This window comes from Euleptes europaea, chromosome 4 (assembly GCF_029931775.1).
Source record: "Euleptes europaea isolate rEulEur1 chromosome 4, rEulEur1.hap1, whole genome shotgun sequence".
NCBI classification, from domain to species: Eukaryota; Metazoa; Chordata; class Lepidosauria; order Squamata; family Sphaerodactylidae; genus Euleptes; species Euleptes europaea.
The window spans coordinates 77,680,723-77,701,217 of NC_079315.1; the positions used below are offsets into that span (position 1 = coordinate 77,680,723).

Below are 20,495 nucleotides of genomic sequence, written 5' to 3' on the forward strand. Positions count from 1 at the left end.
TAATGGGCTTGTTTGTTTAATATCTGATGTTTTTCTGTTTTTTGTTACTTTAAGCAATAATTGTTTTATCAAAGGAAGTTGACAAAATTTAGTTCGTATTGCCTAGTATTTTCATATTTGGTTGAATAAGGAAAAATCTAAATATTCATCTGAAATACTAAGCAAAATTATACTCCATAGTTTTGTTATTGTTTAATTCATGCCCCAGGTTAGGCTATACAAAGAAAGAGAATTTAAACATGCATTAAAATAAAATCTTTGCTGCAGTTAAGGACAGTCTATAAGGGAGACGGGGTGACTGAAGGAATGGAAGAGGCTATGCATGTATGGCATGTATTGCCTGTACCCAAAGCCGGTCCAGCCCTTTTTCACTCATAGTAGCTTCAAGGAACCAGAAAACCTGTGCTGGATAAAAGGAGGTTGATTTGATTTAGATAGGCATGATAGTCTATTGGTGTCCAGTGGCACCTTAAAAGACTAACAACATTTATTCTAGTATGAGCTTTCGTGAGACAGCTTTCTTATACAGGTACAACAGGAGAAAGAAACCCCTTTGCCTCAGTTTTACAGAAGATTCTAAAAGGGGACAGGGAAAGAGGGAGGAATTGAACAGAGATCCCCTTTGGTTTTAGTACAGTTTTGTAGTACTGCACAATGAAAATGCAGTATACCACTAAGGGTATTGCACCCCTTACACACATACACCACTGTCACGTTGATGAGCACTTAATACATTACCATGTATGCATGCTAATATTCAGCAGCTGAAGACACTAGATATATTAGGCACTATGTAGAAATATTTGTGAACTGCATAACCTACTATCTCATGAACTTTATTTGTAGATAAGAACACATGAATGGATGCATCTACAGACCAAACGATTAAAATTTAATATCCTTCTCACAACCTATGAAATATTGCTGAAGGATAAGGTAAGTAAGCTGACTGCCAATCACTTCCAAAGGTTAAAGGACAGTATTCAAGCCTTTCAGTGCTTGTCCTTTCAATGAAAGAAAACTGTGAATTCTATTATAGAAAAAAAATGATTTTTCAATAGTTTTCTTTTGTGGAAATGGGTGGAAAGTTTGTAATAGTTCAAGGACCAAGTGGAAGAGACCCATAATTGGATCTTCTCAGTGTGCTAGATGGTTAAGAGTTGCTGCTAATAATGGGACTCAGTTCAAATTGAGGGTGGGGTGAGATGTAAAAGTACTGCATGGTTCTGATGCTTGAAACACTTCTCCAGTCTTTCCCATTCTCGCTCTGGAGGAGGAGGTCATCTGCAAGATGGGTGTATCATTAGCCATGGAATGTGGGGAAAATAAGGTGGGCATATGGGCAGGTACCAATTTCAGTTTAGCAAAGCTATACAATTCTACTTTGCAGCCCTTATCCAAGCTGGCATGTGCCCGGTCAGCTATTGCCCTTTTACAATGCTTGGAAGATTGTAGATCTCCCAGTGTTTTGATTCTAAGTGTTACTATTACTGCAGCATAATTTGATTTAAACTGCCTTGTTAAATGCTTTCTCTTTGAAGCAGACTGTCATTAATACGTTCCTTTTTTTTCAAAAGTCATTCCTTGGTGGTCTGAACTGGGCATTTATAGGAGTGGATGAAGCCCATCGATTAAAAAATGACGATTCCCTCCTGTACAAGACATTGATAGACTTTAAATCCAATCATCGCCTCCTTATTACTGGTACACCTCTGCAAAACTCTCTGAAAGAGCTTTGGTCCTTACTTCACTTCATCATGCCAGAAAAGTAAGTAATCCTAATATGGCTAAACACACAGTTGTATTTTCATGATCACATCCTAGAATTTCCTTCCGCTAAGCGAAGAGTCTTGTTCTGGAGGAAAAGACCTTTCTACTTAGTAGAAAGAAGCTTAGGTTCATTGTGTACCTGTGTAGTCCCACATGGGTTACTGCACACATGCAGGCCTTCTGCAGAGAGATTTTGAAGCTTAAAAACTCTAGAGGGTGCTCCTTCCTCCCTCTTCCGTGCGGCTTTCCCACCTTTTCAAGCCTAAAAGGAGTGGGTGCAATGCCCTTCCCTCAGTTCTCTCTCTGCAGCTGTGGAGAGAGGTCCTTCCTTTGGAAGCTCTGTTTGCGGAAAATTGCGGCCTTTGGGCTTTTTTTGGCCTCCAGCATACCATTTTCACTACAAAAGTGAATTAAGATCAAGCAGCCTCAAACAATATGGCCCAAAAAGCTCTTTTTTAAAAAATGCATGTCTTGCAGGGCAAAAAGTCCCTATATGGTTGACCATACTGTGTGTCTACTATGCCTTGGTGAAGAGCACGTATCTTGAGGGGCTTGGTATATAGACATTTCACTCACAAAGCGAGCCATGACAGCATCATGGTTGAAAGCTCTTGTATGGAAAAAAACTTGGTCTAGCGCTGCTTCCAACAACAGTTGGAGCATGACGCCAAGACTGAATCCAGAGAGATGGAGCTGATCATCATTGGTTCTAACAAATCTGAGACTGGTTTCAGAGGCCTTGGCTCTGGCCACAGCGCTGAAAAAAGTGTGGTCCACTACCACCCCAGCATCTCCCAGGAAAAGTGCTTCAGAGTCTCCTCATAAAAAGGCTCGTAACAAGTACAAGCATATAATAAAAAGCATCATTGAAGTAATCCAAGTCATCTTCCTCCTCCCATCGTAAGTCCATGGTTCTGACATGGCCGTCCCTCAAACCCGTTGCTGAAACCACCGATTCTGTGAACCCCTTCACCTTCGAGCCACTCTCACGTTGGCTCTGTCAGTGCCAGAAGCTGAACCTATAAATTCTGGACCATCCTGTCATCAACCCTTGTTGTCCAGTCGATTGGAACTGGAACGACAGTCAGACCTGACAGTGCACTCCACCATTTCTTCCTTGAAACCTCTGTTAGAGGGTCTGTACTTTGCATACGATGATGACGATAACTTGGACCCATATGCCTCTCTCAGTTCTGGTCCAACCAGTGTCATGCAAGATTCCCCCAATAACATTCAGAGGGTACCCTGATTCTCTGATGGCACTGGGATTGGACTTTCAATCCTATTGTCACTACAATCAGTCATTGTATAATGAGCAGGACTTTGACTTTGCCTCAGAACTATCCCCCGAGGACCAGTTTCTGGAGCCATCCATTTATTCCCCTACTGATGACTTTAGGCTCTATAGCAAGTAACAATCTGCATGGCAAGATGACTCAAAATCAACGTCTCCTGTGCCTCCCCCAAGGGCCACAGATCTGGTTTTCAAGGTGATGCATCCCGTTGGTTCTGTCACCTTTCCTGTCATGAAAGGAGTGTTAGAAGTAACTGCAGGGCCCTGGCTTAAACCTACCTGAGTGCCACCATCAGCCAACGGAGCCCCTCACTGGTGCTGGCCAAACTGATGGGCAAGCCCTTTGAACCTATGGCCACATGCTCATTCTGACTGCTTTCTGTGAAAACTATATTCTTGATAGCCATAACTTCAGCCAGGAGAGCCAGTGAACTCCAGGCCCTCTGTTAAGCCCCCCCCCCAAAAAAAAACATGTTCAATTTGAAAGTAATTTTGCAGCTACCTCTTGAATTCTGGCCCAAGATAGTTTAAAATTTCACCTAAATCAAGATATCATCCTGCCGGTATTTCTTCCAAAGGCCACAGGGCTTTACTGTTCTACCTGGACAGAACCAAGCAATTATTCCATGGACATTGACGCCAGGAAAGATGCGGCAGTTGGAAAGGAGGTACTCCAAGCAATATTCAAGTAAGAGCTCACACCCACTTTTCAAGACTTGGTAAATCAGATTGCTTCTCTCCCATATGGGACTGCACAGGTACCACGGACATGAAAACAGGGTTGCACTTACCTGTAACTGTTGTCCATTGAGTGGTCGCCTGTGCAATCATGCATCCTCCCTTCTGTCCCGCTGAGAACTCTAAAACTAGCTCTGTTCAACAGGGGCAGTGAGGAACTGAGGGAAGGGCATTCTGCCCCCTCCTTTTATGCTGGAAAAGTAGGAAAGCAGCGTGGAAGAGAGGAAAAGAGTATTGTCTATAGTTTTTGAGCTTCCGAATCTCTACAGCAGGCCTGCACATGTGCAATACCTCATGTGTGATTGCACAGGTGACCACTTGATGAACACAAGTAAGTGCAGCCCTGTTACCCAACCTATTGTGAGGCCTACATTATTGGTACCGTCTCTCTTGCTCTGTTTTCGATGATGACATTAAATACAGTTTATTCTCTGCATTTCCTTGTTTCAGTTTTTGATATTCTGAGACCGACATCAAGACTGTTATGAAATCACTGTCTTTACCTTACTGTTAGTGCATTTACCAGTTACTCTTTGAGAAAATTAATAATAGCTACAATTAGCCTAGCTGGTTTGACAGTATAAAATTAAAATGAGTAACATATGTTAGCATTGCCTATTGCAAAGATAGCTACCTGAAAATATCGTTCTGTTGGAAATCGTTCTCCTACCTTCTTAATACACTTGTTTTGTATAGTAACTGGATGGGGAGCATTAAGGCCTAGTATCTTCACTGCAGACTGCACAGTTGCAAAAGGAAAAAAATTCAAGGCCAACCATAACTGCCAGATTTTGAAATAAATCCTTAGGACTAATGCTCCTGTAGAACATTACTGTTAAATAATGTGTTGCTAAAAAGATCTCATTTAAACCATTATATGCTTGCAAGGGAAAAGTGAGTGTTACAGGCCCGAATTATCTTTCTGGATATTGCCAATTTCCTATTCCATAGGCACCATGGCATCAGTCTCCGGCATCCAAATGGCACAAGGGTGATAGCTACCCCCTGTTTGTTCTTTGTATTTGGTAGCTGGAGATATGCTTATGTATGGACATTTCTTGTAATTTTTTTAACCATACTGTGAATCACCTCTGCCCCACAGTATGCGTGTAATCATAGTTGAGCCATCTGTTTACCTGTTAGCTTGATAGAACACAGAAGCAAACTTTTTTTTAAGTCTAGATATTTCTTGGGTTTGTATTTTAACTTTCAGAATTTAATACATCACAGTGAAGCTTCTTATTGGTAATACAGAATGTATGCTTATATTTTAAATCTTACAATTTAGAATTTTATGTTTTATATTGAAGGTTTTCTTCTTGGGAAGATTTCGAAGAGGAACATGGTAAAGGGAGAGAATTTGGCTATGCAAGTCTTCATAAAGAACTTGAACCATTTCTGTTGAGGAGAGTTAAGAAAGATGTAGAAAAATCTCTGCCTGCCAAAGTTGAACAAATTTTAAGAATGGAGATGAGTGCATTGCAAAAGCAGTACTACAAGTAAGTAATGTACTGGGAAGCCACTACCGAATGCATGGATTGATATGAGTGCCATCTGCAATAAAGTGTTTCCTTCCTATCTGTTGCTTGTTTTTGTTTCATGTTTTCAACAGTCTGATTGTTGACAACACATATTTTTATATCATAGGTGGATTTTAACAAGGAACTACAAAGCCCTAAGTAAAGGTTCAAAGGGCAGTACCTCAGGCTTTCTGAATATCATGATGGAACTAAAAAAGTGTTGTAATCATTGCTACCTCATTAAGCCACCAGATGATAATGAATTCTATAATAAACAGGAGGCCTTACAGGTAAATATTCATTTATCCTTATTAAACCAATTTATATGTGCCTAGCATATAATTTTTTGTATTAGTTTTCTGTTGCTTATTGCCTGTTAATTAGTTGTCTGAGATACTGATCTCAGTAACTATAGTATAACAGTACAGAATACTTGATTTCAAAACAATATTGTGAATATGTAGTATGGCTTCTTGAATTCTAGAATGTCCCTGATGCTGGATGACTGCCAAGTTAAAGGCAAGATCCATCTCTGTTCTCCAGTTTTAATTTGTACTCTCTTCCAAAACAAAAACTAAAACCGTTGACCCAACAATACCTTTGCCTAATTTTGATCCAGCAATACCTTTGCACCAAATTTGCAGCATAGCTGCAGGTGAATCTCCTTACACTAACCCCTGAGTTTGGTGAAGATTGGATCAGGGGGTCCAATGTTATTCTCTCCACTTTTCCTCCATTGGAAACAATAGAGGATGGATGGGGGCACCCTCTTTGGGGGCCCATACAATTGGACCCCCTGACCCAATCTTTACCAAACTTGGGGGGTCTCCTAGAGAGAGTCACCTGCAGCTATGCTGCAAATTTGGTGCCTCTACCTCCCAAGAGCCCCACAAAGATTCCTGAAAATTTTCAAATATCTGGGAGGGAAAGCAAAAAAAAAAGTGGAGATTCGGCTTTTTCAGATGTTCCAAAAATTTACGGGTCCGTTAAACCAGAATCCAACCCCCCCCCCCAAAAAAAATTGGGGGGAACACACTCCTACACATGACCAGAAACACACTTTATTAAATAATGATGCTGAGTCTAGAAAGCAATAATAATCCAAGAAAATTATCAGAAAATCTCAGGGCTACCTCTTACATTGAGTTCAACTAACTTTCTTACAGTCATGACATCAGAGAATACTAGTGCTGAAAGGGGTGGGAAGGGATAAATAAAATGAACAACTCCTACCTCTTTGTGTTTTATACTATAATCTGTTGCCTGCTTGTGTACACGGTTGCTGTTGCTCAGTTAATTACTTGGATTGCAAAACTGTAACATACAGAAGTCACTATCTGTCTTCCTAAAAGAAACAGGTTAACCTTAGACATGTGATCTTTAATTGTGTATTGAAGCAATTACAGCTTTCTAACTTCAACAAATGCTTGATTTATGTTTTCAGACTTTGAACTGCTGCTCATTCCTTTAACATTCATTAACAACACACCCTGCTGTTGTGGCAGTACAATGGTTATGTTTCTAAAGTCGTTCTTTCTTTCTTAAAGAATTTAATCCGGAGTAGTGGGAAGCTAATTCTTCTAGACAAGCTGCTGATTCGCTTAAGGGAACGTGGCAGCCGAGTGCTTATATTCTCTCAGATGGTGCGGATGCTGGACATCCTAGCTGAATATTTGAAATATCGCCAGTTTCCCTTTCAAGTAAGATTTGAGTTTTTAAACTGTGAGACTGCTCATATATTTATTCCTGTTAATGGCAAATGTAGGGTACACACTTGAGTAATCTCAGTCTAACTCTACTTTTCCCCCCACACAGAGACTAGATGGGTCCATAAAAGGGGAACTAAGGAAGCAAGCCCTGGATCATTTTAACGCAGAAGGTTCTGAGGTATCCCTCTTTTGTTTGTTTTTAGGGAATGTACTATTTTTCTATTCAGGGAATGAAATTTACTCTCTTGTTACATATAGCTATAACAAAAGCCTCCATGGTAACATCTGTAACTTCAGATTGCAAGGGAACTTACACTATCACTTCAACTTTAAGCAATTGATACTTGCATTGAAGACAAACATATTAATGTACATGAATTACTAAGAACCGGTTGATGGAATTCATCTTTTTCTTAAGTGATTTAAACAAGTACCTTGCCCACAACATCAAAACATTATTTTCTGATGTACCTCTTGCAGTTTTTGTTTTAAATCCATTCCTTTGTCTATATTTCAGGATTTCTGCTTTTTACTTTCTACTAGAGCTGGAGGTCTAGGTATAAATTTGGCATCTGCTGATACTGTAGTTATATTTGATTCTGACTGGAACCCTCAGAATGATCTGCAAGCACAGGCTAGAGCTCATAGGATTGGACAAAAGAAACAGGTATGTATGTTTTAACTTTGGACTCTAATCTGGTAATTGGATGTTCCACAGCGGGAGTAATTTGCTTCTTATGCTGTCCAGTTCTGTTTGGAACAAGACTCCTTCTCTCTTTAGATTTGCTTATTTAACTGTTAATGATACCCATGAAACCTATGAAAAGAAATTTAATTGCTAAATTCTCAAAGTGATAATCGGAGCATTGACAGTTTATATTTCAGTTCTGTGAAACATAAATTTTTTAACAAGTGATTTCCTGTTACAATGATAGTTGAAAAAACTGGGTGGAGTTTTATAGCTATATTAAGTTAACTTATATCCAAGTTTTTTTTTTATAGCTATATTTAACTGAAAGATTCAGCTTTTCAGTATGAAGAATGGAAAGTTCCCTTACATCAGTGATAACTCAGTGGCTTGGGAGCCACATGTTGCTCTTTGACAATCCACCTGTGGCTCTTCTGATCACTGTTCCCCAATGTGGCGCCTGTACCATATTTTAGGGAAGTGGGTCAGGCACTTGTCTGGTGAGGCTTGTGGTTGGTAGGTCATTTCCACTTTGAAATAGCTGCTGCCAGAGGAACGGGTAAGCTGCAAGCATACCAGGTATGGGAGTAAATGTGGCTCTTTTGGTTAATGGTACCGTATATACTCGCGTTTAAGCCGAGTTTTTCAGCCCCAAAAATGGGCTGAAAAAGCCGGCCTCGGCTTATATGCGGGTCAATACCGGGGGAGGGAGGGGGGAAACTTACCGCCGTTGCCGCCGCCGCCGGGCCCGTGCCGCTTCCTGCCGCCGGGAGCGGCCTGGGGCAGCCTCCTGCAGCCGCAGGAAGGCTGGCCCGCCCCCCCCGTCCCCGCCGCCATTTTTCCCGGGCGGGAGGGGCCTTGGGCAGCCATCCTGCGGCTGCAGGAGGCTGCCCAAGGCCCCCCCCCGCCGCCATTTTTTTCGGGCGGGAGGGGCCTTGGGCAGCCTCCTGCAGCCGCAGGATAGCTGCCCAAGGCCCCCCCGCCCCCGCCGCCATTTTTCCCGGGCGGGAGGGGCCTTGGGCAGCCTCCTGCAGCCGCAGGAAGGCTGCTCCGGGTCCCCCTGGGCCTCGCTGCCGCTTCCTCCCGCCGGGAGCGGCCTGGGGCAGCCTCCTGCAGCCTCAGGAAGGCTGCCCAGGCCCCCCCGGGCCGCGCCGCCGCCAGACCCTCGCCGCTGGAGAGCCCTGTCAGGTAAGCCTGCGGGGGGGGGGGAGGGGTTATAAGCCGACCCTCGGCTTATACGCGGGTGCCTAATTTTTCCCCATTTTTGGGGAGAAATTAGGCACCTCGGCTTATACGCGGGTCGGCTTATACATGGGTATATACGGTAAATATGAATGTAGCTGTTCACAAGACGCAGAGTGAGTGCCACTGCCCTACATCCAAAGGCCAGCATAAAGGTGGAATGTAACTACAAGTATGTCAACACATTTTTATATACTATGGCTGCAATGTAGTAATAGGTACTTACACATATTCCTACCCCTGCAGAGAAAAAGGAGAAGCTGCAGATGAAACACACAGCAAGCATCCTGAGAAGAGTGGCAGGTATTTACCTAGCCACTGAATCCTGGAGTCTCTCCTTCAGTGTATTCAGTCTCCCTTCTCCCAGTAATTACATAGGGCAGGGTGTTTCTGTGTCCAGCACAGTGTTTCTGTGGCCAGAAGGATTTCCATCTGTGGAGCGTGACTTTCTCACCTTTTGAAATGCTGTTCCTGAGGAGCATTTTGAGTAGCTGTAGTGGGAGGGGAGAAGTGAGAAAGTCATTCTCCACAGGCAGAAATCTGTTCCCAAGTGTATGTTCTTGTGGCTGCTCTGGGGTGCAGAATGCACTTAGCAAAGGAGGTTCTCCATGATTCAACAGATAAGCCTTACCTCCTGCTTTGCTTGGGTTCTTTACTCCGTGAGTTACATGGCTATCGCAGCTATCCTGATTCTATGAAGTTGGGCACAGCTATGGTTCCTTGTCGGAGGGTTGCAGCTCCTGACACTATTCCAGAACTGAAAGCAAAGATATTTCAGTTGTTGGATCCAGATGCTTGTTTGAATATTGAAATGCATCTAAGGATTGATCCAGTTACAGATTGACAGCCCTATTCCCAGTCTTAATAAAACTGCACACTTATTATTTTTGTTACTTTAAATGTTTTTGTTTGTTTCTTCTCTTATGCATAGGTTAACATTTATCGGCTAGTCACTAAGGGATCAGTTGAGGAAGAGATCCTGGAAAGAGCCAAGAAAAAGATGGTTTTAGATCATCTAGTGATACAGAGAATGGACACTACAGGAAAGACTGTGCTGCATACAGGTTCTGCTCCTTCTAGGTACATTATTTGGAATGATCTGTCTGCATCTGAAAGGGAGGTCCCTGTATACAAACCAGTAACCCTGAGCACTTTGGATGGGCTCTATAGGCAAATCAAGGCCTTTTACTGGGTAGTTTTCCAAAGACTGAGAAGAATAGGGCAAATTAAATAACCCCCATGCCAAATCTGGATACTAGTAGCTTCTGGTTGTTTGGACTAAATCTCCTGGCTTCTGAAGCTAGTACTTATTGAGGAAGAGATTTGATGGTTAGTGGTTGGCTTGCCAGCAGCTTTCCTGTGCTATTTTCTGCCATCCTGTAGATTCTACAACACATGCTTCACCTTTTCCTGGAATAATGAGTCTTTGCTTACCACATATATGCTAAAAACATCTTGCTGTTTGCAAACTTTACTCATCCTAGCAGCTGTTTGATGTTTGATATCAGACAAGCAGCTTTGGCATGAGACAAATGAAAGTACCAGGTAACAAGAACATTAATAAGAGTCAGCATGCTTGTGATAACAGAGGCACTGGGCTGAAAAGCAAGAGATGTGAGTGAGAGAAGTAAGCAATTAAATAAAGAAGGAATCCAGGAAAGGAAAACACACCATGGTTCTGCGTGCTATTGATAGGAAGAGAGTGGACAAGCAAGAGTGTCTTGAAGACTCAGGAAGGGTGGGCCAAGGAACAGAGTAGGGTTGCCAGATCCAAAACAAGCAGAGGCTTCTATAACTTTTAAATTGTATAGGAAGAAGTATTCTGCTAGGGAGGACTTTTCTGGTTACTGCAGTATTTGCTTTGGTGACTGGAAGGATCCAGGGCATAATTGGGGACAAAGCAGATACATTTCCAACTAGCCACCTCTTTGTCGTCTTATCTGACAAAGAAAATGAACTGTTACAGTGAATTGGATATGCACTACAAAGCCCTTTAGGTGGATAGGATTATTATTTGACTAAAGGAGTCCTGTTAAGAGTAAAAATGAAAACTGTTCCCTTCCATTTTAGTTCTGCTCCTTTTAACAAAGAGGAACTGTCAGCTATCTTAAAGTTTGGTGCTGAGGAACTTTTTAAAGAACCTGAAGGTGAAGAACAGGAGCCACAGGTACAGAGAGTGCGTCATCTATACATTTGCTTTACTTGTCCTTTCACATTAGCAGTTGTAACGATATCTTTTTATTTTGTTACAGGAAATGGATATAGATGAAATTTTGAAGAGGGCTGAAACCCGGGAAAATGAATGTGGCCCGTTAAGTGTGGGAGATGAGTTGCTTTCCCAGTTTAAGGTACCACACTTTTTTATTTTACAAAGCAGATCAAGCATATAGATCACTGGTTCCCAACCAGGGGTCCATGGACCCCCATGGGTCCGCGACAACTAAATTAAGGTCCGCGAAACAAAGTTATAAATCCATAATACATTAATATTTTCAATTAAAAGTTCTCTATTATAAAAATATATTCAAATATTATTCTAAGTTTAATGTTTAACTAACAGTTATGATTAAAGTTTATTTTCAAATTCTCTGAATTTTTATTTTGAACCTTGGGGTCCCTGCACCGAACAAAAAAGTCCTAGTGGTCCCTGGTCAAAAAAAGGTTGGGAACCACTGACACCCCTCAATCTTATACATTCCCCCCTTGCCTACCCCAAGCATTCTTCTGCTTATTTGTTGGTGTAGGTAGGCTGATGATGGCTCATAGTTCTGTTTTTCCTTAATACGTTTAAAAAATGGAAAGATGTTGAAATTATTTTAGAGGCTGTGCCTAATGTGATATCCTCCATCCTATTTCAGCATTAGAAATCTGAGGATGTTTGCTTCTTCAGGAAGCAAATACTGTAGAAACTCATTACTCCAGTAGTTAGGTGAATATGACTGTAGGAAAATCTTAATCTACAAAGCTTTAGGCCAGGACTTCTTAACACTGACAAGAAGAATGTAGTGTGTTTTGTCAGAAGTGCACAATTACACATATTAAATAACAGATTATCAAATTTCTTGATGGTATCAGTATGTTAGTAGCTGTGTCCTGTTCAGAAGGAAGGATCTTGTTGCTTTCCTCAACAATATATCTCAGTTGTATCTCAATTGCATCACGGTAAGTACAGTGTAGGGTGGAAAGGGATTGCTTTTAGAATATTCTGGGCCTTTACCAGCTATGCATTATGACAGCTTCATGGGGGCCTGTTTTTCCCCATATTTCTCCATATTGCCATCTTGCTACCAGTTTCACCACTTCTGATCCAAAGCTTCAAAATATTTAGGGTAGATTTATCAAGATTTTGTTTTTTCTTAAGAGAATGAAACTGCAGTTTTCCACAGGATTTCTGCTGACACTCTTATTTGGTCAAAGGCTATAGGAATTATTCCCATACTATGAACAGAACAAGTTCCAGAGTTGTCAGTAATTTCAATGATTCTGGCAACCATGGAGCATACCATGTTTACAGCCCTTTAAGTACATCTTAAAAGTTTGATTAGAACAGTTAGAATGAGAAATAGTATTTTCCCCTCTTTAAAAAAAACAAAACAGAGTTTAACAAAAACTGTTCTGAATGATATTCGAAAAAATCAACTGCAGAAGTTATATCCATAGGCTGGAAATTGTACTCTTTGTTTGGTTGTATACGGGATCACTATTGCGACAGATGTGTGTCAAGTGTATTAAGCAAGGGGAATTTATTTGATTTTGCTTACGCATTACTCTGTCATGATAGTTGCATTTGTAACTATTTCTGGCAAAACCAAATGTTTTGATAGGTGGCCAATTTCTCCAATATGGATGAAGATGACATTGAACTGGAGCCTGAACAAAACTCAAGGAACTGGGAGGAAATAATTCCAGAGGTCCACCGACGAAGATTAGAAGAAGAAGAAAGACAAAAGGAACTGGAAGAAATTTATATGCTTCCAAGAATGAGAAACTGTGCAAAACAGGTAAGCTTTACCTTTTTAAGAGGTCTTCTTCCAAATCTTATTGGGACTAGATCAAATTACATTTAAAATGCTGGAAATGTTTAACGTCAAATTTGGGCCCTTAATTTTTATATTCTTTGTTTTTTAATCTATAGATCAGCTTTAATGGAAGTGAAGGGAGACGTAGGAGTAGAAGATATTCTGGATCAGATAGTGACTCTATCTCAGATAGAAAACGTCCCAAAAAACGTGGAAGACCACGAACTATTCCACGGGAAAATATCAAGGGATTTAGTGATGCTGAGATTAGGAGGTAAGAACCAAAAGGAAAAGATTTACATGTGGAAATAAGCAAAATAAGTTTCATTGGACTGTTATCAAAAAGTATTTAGGAACAAAATGCTCCTAAATAACCCAAAATCTCAAAATTATTTCTTATTAGTGTGTATTTTAGTTTATTTTATGTTTGTTTTAGTTCAGTGTTTATATTTTCTTTTCATTTAAAGGAAGATCTCTTGATAATGGTATTGTATTGAATATTAATTTGGATGGGTTTATGTTACACTGAAGAGAGCTACTGGAATAAGTTGGTTCCATGCTTGTTTAAATACAAGTACGGTGGTGAAAACTGATTTGTGTACGTGTTTGTTTTCTGCTATTCCAATAACTCTTTTTGGGTGCTAAAACAGGTGTTTCTAGAGGCAGTTCTCGGGGAGAGGGGAGTTATTGTTGTGGTGGGTTTTGGAATTGCCAGAATAATACTGTTTCGTATTTTAAATAGTAAGCGCTACTAAACACAGATCCAGGTTGATGGTTTTCCTAATTCAAAAGAATCTGTCTTGATTTTTCATTACCTCATTTTTACAACATGAAATATCAGTTTTTGAAACTTATGTAAATCTGTATAAACCTGTGACAGATCGTATGACCGGGTGTATGTTTAACTTCTGATATTTTGTCAAAAGAAAAAGTCTGCCACAATTTTAATTACAACAGTATGTTGCTTATTTTGTTTGTACACTATGCATATTCTATAGACATGTCTTAAATGAGAAATGATAGTTAAAACTTGCTGTTAACGTATCCAATTCTTTTCTGTTAGATTTATCAAGAGTTACAAGAAATTTGGGGGTCCTCTTGAAAGGTAAGCCTACCAGAGAGCCAGGACGTTTACTTTTTCACTGTACTGAAATATTAAACTGAAACTCAATATAATTATTACTGAGGTTCTGGTGGTTAGCAGCGGGGGTCTGAGGTGTAAAACTGCTCCAGATAGGGCTGCACTCCTTTTGAAAGAGCAAGATCATAGCTTGGGGAAGTTGGATCCATGCCTATGGTGGGAGACTTGGGTCTCATCTGTGCATACAGCTCCTTAACCAACTTGGCTGGTTCATTAGCTGTGACCCTTCCTGAAAAAACCTGGTTATCCCCATGCTGTGATCTCTAGTGATGTGTAAATCAAAAATTATTGTTTTAATTCCAAATCAGGAGGTTGGAAGGGGCATGGTTATTGTTTCCTTAAATATCAGGAATAGTGTTATAATTCTGAAAAGTCACATTGGGAAAACGTTCTGGTTTAATAAATGTCAGAATACCACCCCCAATTTAGTGAAAGCAATAATTGTGTCATTTCTGGAAAAAATTAAAACAATAACTTTTGAAGTAATTTTCCTCTCCTGAGGGAATAGGGAGGGAGTTTTAAAGTTTAAAGTGCTGAAATGTTGCAGACCAGCTGAAGGCCAGGGCATGCTTCCGCCCCCTCCTTTCTTCCCTACTTTTGCTGCTTTCCCATAATTTCCAGTTCCCATATTATCAGGAGTGGAAATATCAGAATCGTAGAGGACCTTTTGCAAAGTCGAATATTGTTGATCCGATACCAGAAATATCAGGCATTTTATAGTATTGGTAATATCCCATTGGGCACCCCTAGTGATCACATCCAGATTAGACTAGAGCAGTGAGCTTTAGGCTGCATCTGAGGGCTGGTTGGAAACAGCTGCTGGTCCAGAATGCAACAACAAGCCTGCTGACTGGAGTAGGGAATGTCTCATCCATTTTGAAAGAGCTTGACTAGCTTTCAAGTGCTTGCCACTTCTTTCCCGCTAAAGCCCTTGTTTGAGAACAAGGGCCATCTATTCCCATTTGAAAATGCCTGATTTTAAGATGATGCTCTGCATTATCTAGTTGTGTCCACCTTCTCGGGTAGGGTGGGTGGCTACTGGAGGCCAGATTGGTAGTTGCTGTGGCATCCTCCATAATTCCTTACATGAGATGCATTTGGGGAGAGGTAAGGGAACAGAGTATTCTTTTTCCCTTGCCCACTTTAATACTTGTTGCCTGTATTTTAATTGCCACTTATTTGTGTTTGCTGAGAATCAGCATAACACAGTAATATGGTGCTAAATTTGAAATTATTTTAGTGAATGATCACTGAAACTATATTTAGTTGTTGTTTTCCTATCAATATATCTATTTCTCAACATGGTCAAATCTGCAGTCACTTAAATCTGCTAATTGGGGTGATGTACAGACTTCTGCAAACTTTGAGGGGAGGGGGAGAATCCCTAGGTCAGAAACCTAAAGAAAAATCAAAGTGGGCAAAATCACCCAGAACAGAGGAGCATTTGCACATGCACACACAATGCATCTCTGTTTGAGCCACAGTCAATGCCTTCCTCTCTCCCCCTTTCTCTGAGTGGGGGGAGGAGGAGAAGCTGCTCACCGCAAGGCCAAGATCCAGCCGTCTGCTGGGTCAGGCGGTGTTGCCACTTCTCCCTCATCCCCTGGCAGGCCTGCATCTGAGCAACCTGTGGGTGGAGCTAAAATGCTGAGCACCTCCTGAGAATCTGAGGCAGCTCTGCTGCCATGGCGGGCATGGGACAGAGGGGGTTATGTGGAGCGGTGAGGAGGTTGCCTGTCTGTATGCAACCTGTCGACGGGCAGGGCAGTGAGATCAGACTGAAGAAAGAGGGAGCAGCAGAAGGGTAAGAGGACTTAGGAACCAATTTTGGGGTAAGGGGGAGGGAGTATAGTGTGAGAAGAAAAAGATGGGAGGAGGAGGCAGGAGTGGAAGGAAAGAGATGCACAAAGGTGGTGGGGCAACATCAGAAGCCAGAGGAGAAAGCAGAGACCAGTAAGGCAATTTTTCTCTCATGTATAATTATATTCATAGAATAAATAACCATTTAATGCTTCTCGTTTTGTATTGATTCTGCTTCCTATATCTACCTAGAACCAATTGGAGATTATTACTTAGTTCCTTAGTTTGGTTTTACTAATCTGTTGAAGTCAGTAAACAGAATGAGCTAATATATAGTCCCTTAGCAAAAGAATATATGAGCTCAGACACAGAAGATGATTACTTATTTTATTTAATGGGGGTGGGGGAGCTTCTGCCAGAACAAACGAGCAGGAAACAGGAAGCCACTAACCAAGAAGTGCTCTTGGCCAGAACACTAAGAGAGGCAAAGGGGCACCAAGTACTCTTGTAAGCACTCTGCATCCACTGCCACCTGTATTAGCAACCAGGGAGGGACCCTGTTCAATTCTACAGCAAGTGAATAAAGATGTGCCTTGGCTGCATGTTTCCACATTGAGTTATACAAATAACCCAGCATTGATGTTTTTCTGTTTTTGATTTCCGTTTCTGATTTTGATTTTGTCATTGTGTTCTGTTACAGGTTGGATGCAATAGCTAGAGATGCTGAACTAGTAGATAAGTCTGAGACAGACCTTAGACGGCTTGGAGAGCTAGTGCATAATGGATGCATCAAGGCTTTAAAGGATAGCTCGTCTGGACAAGAAAGAGCAGGTATAGCTTGCGTGAAACAATCAGAAGAACTACAACAGATATTGAGAGCGACAAGAAAAGAATTTGACCAGGATTTTTTCTGTCCACACATGCAATGGCCACTTTTGGCATTCCGCTGAGTGAACAAACATAGCATCTTAGATATAGCTGGTACCAACTGCACTTTTGCCAGCCATTTCTATGAGCCATACCCATATGTAATCATTGTCTATATCAGTGCATAATTAGGGACAGTTTGGACTAGTTGTGCAGATAAAAATGTTTTGTGAATTAGCCCTAGAAGTCTGAAAGGATCAGGCAACTTCCTCAGCAGCTTCCATCCCACTGCACTAATTGTCTCAGGGTGGAGAAGCTTCCTTAGTAGTCTGGAATTCTATATAAAACATGGTATGTCCTGCTGTTTACAATATCATGCAAAATAAAACTTGCATGTCATTAAAGGCAAACGTAGGCCAAGCAGGAGACAGCGCAAGATGTACTTTGCGCCACAGATCACAAAGTACCATTTCTTAGTTTGGTGGTAACTTATTGGGTTAGATACTGTTATTGCTCACAATATATGAGAGAGGTACAAATTTCATTTTATTGAACTGTTTAAACCTATTTGGCCATGTAGGCAGCTCTTGCTACCTTGTTAGAATCTGGTAGAAAATTGTCACACATTCTTACAGTTCACTTACCGTATTTTTCGCTCCATAAGACGCACTTTTTTCCTCCTCAAAAGTGAGGGGAAATGTCTGTGCGTCTTATGGAGTGAATGTGTGTCTTACCATCCGGGACTCCCAGAGCCGGGCGGAGGGACCCCATCCCCTCCCGCCCGCTGGCTGGGCACGCTGGAACGACGCGTGCCAGCGTTCCCCGCCCTGATGGCCAGCTGGGAGGCGGTCGGGGCACACAGAGCCGGCTGGGCGCGCTGGAACGACGCGAGCCGGCGTTCCCCGCCTCGATGGCGCGCTGGGAGGCGGGCGGGGCGCACAGAGCTGGGCGTGTCGGGAGAGCGTGAGTCGGCGTTCCCCACCCCGACGGCCAGCTGGGAGGCGGGTGGGCCCTCACAGAGCCCACTGGGCGCGTCAGGACGGCGCGAGCCGGCGTTCCCCGATCCGACGGCCAGCTGGGGGGGGGGGGCGTCTTATGGTCAGGTGCGTCTTATGGAGCGAAAAATACGGTACTTTGATTGCCACTTCCTTACTGTGATCAAATATATCCTGTTCCTTGATACTTTGGGTTGTTTTGGAGCAACTGGGTATAAAACAAATGGAATATTTATCTGTACTGTATTCTTGTTTTAAGGGGGCAGACTTGGCAAAGTTAAAGGCCCAACTTTCCGAATATCAGGAGTCCAGGTAAACGCAAAACTAGTCATCTCACACGAAGAAGAACTAGCACCATTGCATAAATCCATTCCTTCAGATCCGGAGGAAAGGAAAAGGTTAGTTGATGACTTTTTGGTTTATGATATATGATAGAGCCCTGTTAGAACAGTGTATAATAAATTAAAATGTTTCACCTACAGATAGCTAGTGTAACGTAGTAGTTCAGAGTGTTGGTCTAGGCCTGAGGGGAGCCAGGTTCAAATTTTTGTTTGCCATGAAATTGATTGGGTGGCCTTGGACCTGTCACTCTTTCTCAGCTGAACCCAACTTACAGGGTTAGCATAAAATGGAGGAAGGGAGAATAATGTGTGCTGCCTTGAACTCTTGGGAGGAAGGATGAGATAACAATGAGCTAAAAAGTCCGTTGCCCCTCAATTTTGCCCCAACATATTCCTGAACTAGCCCCTGGTTGTTGCCACACTACCTAAACTTGTAGAGATCATTCAATATTTTGTAATTCTGTAGACCCTATTCTGCATCTTTTTAATAACTAGTGGTAAAAGCTAATGAGCTTGTGCTCTAATTTTCATTTAGATACACCATACCTTGTCATACTAAGGCAGCTCATTTTGATATAGACTGGGGTAAAGAAGATGACTCCAATCTTCTAATAGGCATCTATGAATATGGATATGGTAGCTGGGAAATGATAAAAATGGATCCCGATCTCAACTTGACACACAAGGTAAGTCCTATTTTCCATCTCTCCACCATACTGCTACTCAGGAGATGATTGTGGAAAGATCACTGGAGTATCACTGTACTTTGTGAGGTTAATATAAATGCTATGTCCCCTTAAGGCACATTTTCTGGACTCTTTTCCTCCTCCCTTCGTTAGTATTTCTGTGATTTGAAAAGTGTTGCAGTCTTTTATTTCTTTAGAAGTTTTGTCCCTCTTCAGTGATGAATTATGCACTGAAAGGGACCCTCCTGTTTGAGGCAGGAGTGAGTCATGTAATAGAGACCAGGCCAGCCAGTGATAAGTGACAAAAACTACAATAAATAGACAAAACTTTAAACACAATCAAAACTAACACATAAAGCCAAGAAGTCTAATATCGTCAATGCACAAAAAAGCAGAGAACAAGAAATCTTAAAACCAACTAACCATCCCATGTATAATAAATCAGATAGTATAAAATACTGGAACACAGAGGGAGAACATGAAAGAAGAATAAAAAAAATTATCAACAGGAATGTTTGAAAAGTGCCAAAAATGTAGGTGATTCTTTGTTGGATGAATGGATGCAGCTGGGTACCACAACTGAGAAGGCTGTCCCTTGTCGTTGCACTCCTCACGTCAGAACGTTGACACAGCCAAAGTATACCATCCAAAGAAGACATCAACAAACAGCAGGTTCATAAGGGTCCTTTATGTACCCGGGTCGGAGACATTTTAGGGCTTTAAAGGTCACGGTGAGCACTCCGACTTGGAACTGAAAGCCAGTTCTTGTAGAACTGGTGAGAACCACCACATTTTGTACCCAATGAATCTTTCTAAGCACAGTTACCCAAAACAATCTCTGTGTCAGGCTTGTCATGTAGTAACCTCCCCTACATATGAAACTTAGAACACATGTTCTGGGGCCAAGTCTATAAGAGGCACTCCAAAATAGAATATAGCTGGGTTTCAAGCACCTAGTTGTAGAATTAAATTGGACTTAAATTCAACAGCCTTCCCTAGTCTGTTACTATTTAACAAGGTGATGAAACTTTGCATATCCTTCAAAGAAAGCTTTTGAAATTGCATTTTCAGATTCTACCAGATGATCCAGATAAAAAACCCCAGGCCAAGCAGTTGCAGACTCGTGCAGACTACCTCATAAAATTACTCAATAAGGATCTTGCGAGGAAGGAAGCACAAAGACTTTCTGGAGCAGTAAGTAATTGCATTGTCAGAAGAAACTAATTGCAGTATTTCCTGCGACTTCATCTTATCTAGATCTAGTATATCTGTACCGTGCTTACTCCATCTTGCAATTAAATGCAAGGCTGTATTGACATAAATATATCAAATCATAATTTTTTATAAAATGGTTTTTTTTATTCTTTCTGCTTGTGTATGTAACTTAACTGGAAAAATAACTTGAGAAAGAAGCATCAGTCAAGACTATTTTAAAATAATTTGACATGCTGAATTTATTGTTAATCAGGGAGGCTCAAAGAGGCGAAAGATGAGGCTCAAGAAGAACAAAATGGTAAAAACAAAAATGAAAGAGGAGATAAAAAGTGATTCTTCACCACCTCCCTCAGATAAATCTGAAGAAGAAGAGGAGGACAGCAAGGTAAACACCTCATAGTTGTATCTGTAAAAATCAGAATGACAGTGTTGGTATTTTTGCCTGTGAAACATTTTGAAGTTTTGTCACC

General features: G+C 41.4%; 1 protein-coding gene across 2 annotated transcripts in view; it reads left to right on the forward strand.

Moving 5' to 3' along the window:
• CHD1 (chromodomain helicase DNA binding protein 1) overlaps positions 1 to 20,495 on the forward strand; it is a 66,941-nt gene that overhangs the window by 37,516 nt on the left and 8,930 nt on the right. For both annotated transcript variants that reach the window (XM_056849246.1, XM_056849247.1), the window contains exons 12-29: positions 847 to 936; positions 1,578 to 1,768; positions 5,113 to 5,301; positions 5,450 to 5,612; positions 6,870 to 7,022; positions 7,138 to 7,209; positions 7,549 to 7,698; positions 9,893 to 10,041; positions 11,032 to 11,128; positions 11,214 to 11,309; positions 12,786 to 12,962; positions 13,097 to 13,254; positions 14,044 to 14,085; positions 16,622 to 16,752; positions 18,043 to 18,181; positions 18,660 to 18,810; positions 19,882 to 20,004; positions 20,279 to 20,410. In XM_056849246.1, the coding sequence (XP_056705224.1) occupies positions 847 to 936; positions 1,578 to 1,768; positions 5,113 to 5,301; positions 5,450 to 5,612; positions 6,870 to 7,022; positions 7,138 to 7,209; positions 7,549 to 7,698; positions 9,893 to 10,041; positions 11,032 to 11,128; positions 11,214 to 11,309; positions 12,786 to 12,962; positions 13,097 to 13,254; positions 14,044 to 14,085; positions 16,622 to 16,752; positions 18,043 to 18,181; positions 18,660 to 18,810; positions 19,882 to 20,004; positions 20,279 to 20,410 (2,403 nt within the window). The remainder of the gene's footprint in view (positions 1 to 846; positions 937 to 1,577; positions 1,769 to 5,112; positions 5,302 to 5,449; positions 5,613 to 6,869; positions 7,023 to 7,137; positions 7,210 to 7,548; positions 7,699 to 9,892; positions 10,042 to 11,031; positions 11,129 to 11,213; positions 11,310 to 12,785; positions 12,963 to 13,096; positions 13,255 to 14,043; positions 14,086 to 16,621; positions 16,753 to 18,042; positions 18,182 to 18,659; positions 18,811 to 19,881; positions 20,005 to 20,278; positions 20,411 to 20,495) is intronic.